Raw genomic sequence first — 3,913 nt, 5'->3', positions numbered from 1 at the left:
TCTATAGGTAGCGCATGAGCTTACAGCTAGTGTGAATCACGACACTCAAGGACAAACAGATAAGACATGCCAGCTGACAGGTATAGTGCGTGGACCCGCCAGAAGACCACACTTTTCTCGGGCCATTGTCTCCGTAACCATTCAACTTTGGACATAGGTGTTTTGGGTTATATCGGCATACTTTAACATAAGGAACACCCTCCCGAAGTTTGGACTATTGAAGTTTTTACTACTTGAAAACTTAACACAAAAACCAAGGACTGACTCGATGATGTAAAGCATCAATCAAAGAATTTTATTCTTGTTTTATACTATAACTTTTGTTTTTTATATATCTAATTTATTATATTTTTATGTCAAGTATTTTAATATATTAATATTATTGTATACAATTTTATTAATGCAGCAGTTCAGTTATGTTAGCCATGTATTTGCCTGATCATGGCTATTAATAGCCGAAACATGTAGCAGAACCTAAACTAGGCACTGACATTGATAGAGTTGTGTTGTGACAGTTTTAATAAAGAAGTTGTATATTATAACACAACAGGATGCATGAAATGAAACTCATATATATAGTTTTATTCCCATTTTTAGCCTACTTTTATTTTAAGAGGAGGATCAGACTTATCGTCTCTCATGTTTATATACTTGTCTGCACATGTGTACACATACCTGCGCTCCACATTTTACTGATACTCCTGTTTTAATGTTTTTTTTTTTTTACTCAGTAATTAGTATCATACCTCTAACATTTAAACACCTGTTAATCTTCTCATAACATTTCAGATCTGCTTGATGTAGTGAAAGACCAGCTTTATGGAACTGACTATGTCCGTGAAGAGGATCCAAAAATATACATCTCTCAAAAAACAGGCCGTGGGCCATTATCTGATACATGGTTGGATGATTACTGGAGTGAATGCAAGGCACGTACCAAGTTGCAGCTGCGTACTCTGTGCCCTTTAGTGTTGCTACTGAATAGTGAAATTGATCACAAAGAGTACTTTCACTTCCCCACCCCTCCTCATGGTGTCATGCTGAATTCAGCACAAGGACAATTTTACAATATTCTTAACATTAAAATAAGACAAAACTCAAGTTTCTTATTTTTGTATTTTGATTTGTACTAAGTATAAGAAACAGAAAAGAACTGATATTTTTTAATGATCAATATTTTACCATATTAAATGATTTTCCAAGCCTGGTGTAGCTTCAAAGCCTATGACATTTGTAACTCATTTTTACCAGTTCTTTGTGGCACAAAAATTTGGGTTTATAAATAATTGTTAACATCAGATGAAGTTTGACTGGGAAACTGTGAAAGATATCAGAATAGCCAGCGTTCCAACCAAGATTTGAATTGATCATCTCCAAAATAGAAGTTAGAAGCATTATCACTTGAGCCAACTTACACAGTCCAATTTCTATCAATTTATAATTGTATTGTACTGAGGTTTATTATAATCCATAACTTTAACTCATTCACATATGCCAACAAACTCGTTTTTGTATGTAGCTTTTACACTTCATAACCTCATTTAAATTAACGAATTCAGTAGGTACAGTAAACTCCCCATTATTTGGCAAATGTGGGGAATGGGGTTTCCCAGTTACATGGATCTGTTGGCTGTATAAGGAAAGCTCTTACAGAAACACAATACAATGTCAAAACATGTTTTCACTCTCATTCTCAGAAGGGAGTCTATGTGGGGGATATGTAAGTTTGAAGAATGAAAGATTTTAGATATGATTCAACTAGTCTCTGCTATAATGGCAGTGGCATGAAAAAGAATTATGTGTTAGCACTGCTAGTGAGAGCTCGGAGAACTGCAGTATATTAGGTGAACATATTTATCACAGATATCACTGATATTCCATGTTACATGTAACACTCCTCTAAAAATGTTGTTTAAAAGTTAATACATATACACAATGAGTCTTTTAAGCCTATACAAAATCACATTGTATACTACATGTTTTCACCATCATTGGCCATCATCAGGTATTTTAAAACTGTTTGTGGAGACTGCTGTACTTGCATTTTGTGCTTCTGATGTTTGATGTTTAGTCCCATCACACATTCATGTTTTTCCTTGTGCTGGGTTGGACTACACATCGAACATTAGAAGCACAAGACACAAGCACAGCAGTCTCCACAAACAGTTTTAAACACCTGATGATGGCCAATGACAGTCGAAACTTGTAGAGTACAGTGGTATTTTCAGTGGGTTTAAAGGACTCATTATATATATGTAGTAACTTTTAAACGAAGTTTTTGAAGGAGTGTTGCATGTAAGATGGAATATCAGTGATATTTGTTAATTAATAAACAATGTGCAACTGGATACTACAATAAAACCTTATATTTAACACAAATTTGTTTTTGGTAACTTCATACAAACTGTAAACTTTCTTGGAAATCTTTACCAGTTGTATTAGAAGTCTAGATGTCTGGATACTGGATAACTGAGAGTTTACTGTACTAAAAATGTTTACTTTCTTGTATATGTGTTGTACATGAGAAAATATTATGGCTGTGAAAGAATCATTATTGAGATTTTGATGAATTTACACATTTTTCAGCCCCCCTTGTTATGAAAAAGTGCCTAAATAAAACAGAATAGGTGATATCATCAGGAAAATAATGGTACATAATATTAAATTGCAGTATTCTGTTGCACTGTGCAGATTTTTTTTTTTTTTCTGTCTATGTGTGGTGTTGGGTAATATTCTCTTGTTGTTTTCTCTTTATTATCATTACATGTTTCAGCCTAACTGACTGTCATCAGGTGTACAGGTTGTAAGAAAACAATGAGAGAACATTAACTGATGTTGCACATAGATGGCAAAAAAGCAGAATGCAAAGCCAGAATGGTATATGAACTAGAGGCCCAAACCAAATATTTCAGCTTTGTTGAAACCAGTTTTATTAGTCAGATGTTGCTTGGCAGTAAACAATAAACAGTGATCTATCATACAATAGTTTATTTCATTTCCAATGTAATGCCATGGAGGTCAGTTATATGTGAGAAATATTTCATTTCCAATGTAATGTCATGGAGGTCAGTTATATGTGAGAAAGTATGTTCAGTATCTTTGCAGCATTTTTTTTTAATTGTAATTGAGCTGTGCCGTGGTAACAAATGGGGATGGAAATGTTATTTATGTCCTACTGTGTGGAGTATCTGCTGTCTAGCTTGCATTATGAAATGTATTATTAATTATTAGGGACAACAAATGCCACTTCCAAATGGAAAATCCATCATGTGTGCATACAAGTTATGCAGAGTTGAGTTCCGATACTGGGGGATGCAGACAAAGTTGGAAAAATTTATACATGATGTGGGTGAGTTTCTTTCGCATTGACTCTCATTTCAATATTTGTGGAGGTAAGGTCTGAAGTTGCTATTGCTGTTGATGATTCTGGTGAAATTGGTAAGAAAATGGAATATTCCTAAGGTTTTGTCATGTGGAATTCCATGTATATTTAACTTTGTTGTGTAAAGCAAATAGCTAGTATTGAGAAGGGACAAGGGAAAGTCATACATATGTCTTGTGTTTTTGACAAAGGAATGGCTTTTAAGATTTTTAAAAAGTTGAATAAGTTTATCCTTATGTTAACCTCTGTTGTTCATTCATTTATTACTTTATATGACCCATCTTCACAAAACACTTACCTGTGCACGAACTATACCACCAGTAGACTTTTACTGCAGTGAAGCAGAAATCTGAAACTACACATATATTTGAAGAAAGCAGTCTTCTGGGATTTGGCACCGTGTATATGTGGTGTTAACCGACGTTTCGGAGGAACGTATCGCCCCCATCTTCAGGGTAGTAGAAAAAGTATAAGAAATCTGCAAGCGACAACACCGTGAGAAACGGTAAAGCACATATACACCACATATAC

At 34.5% G+C, this 3,913-nt stretch overlaps 1 protein-coding gene across 10 annotated transcripts in view; it reads left to right on the top strand.

The window, feature by feature from the left end:
* The window catches only part of LOC111872496 (protein retinal degeneration B), a 159,934-nt gene that overhangs the window by 97,689 nt on the left and 58,332 nt on the right, over nt 1–3,913 (top strand). For all 10 annotated transcript variants that reach the window (XR_002844233.2, XM_023866474.2, XM_023866470.2 and 7 more), the window contains 2 exons: nt 790–929; nt 3,232–3,349. Coding sequence is in view for 9 of the 10 variants with exons in the window: in XM_023866474.2 (XP_023722242.1) it covers nt 790–929; nt 3,232–3,349 (258 nt within the window). In the remaining variant the exon portion in view is untranslated. The remainder of the gene's footprint in view (nt 1–789; nt 930–3,231; nt 3,350–3,913) is intronic.

The sequence above is a fragment of the Cryptotermes secundus genome, unplaced genomic scaffold, assembly GCF_002891405.2.
Source record: "Cryptotermes secundus unplaced genomic scaffold, Csec_1.0 scaffold537, whole genome shotgun sequence".
NCBI lineage: Eukaryota > Metazoa > Arthropoda > Insecta > Blattodea > Kalotermitidae > Cryptotermes > Cryptotermes secundus.
Note: the sequence above shows the minus strand (reverse complement) of the source record. Positions and strands in the feature narration are given on the sequence as shown.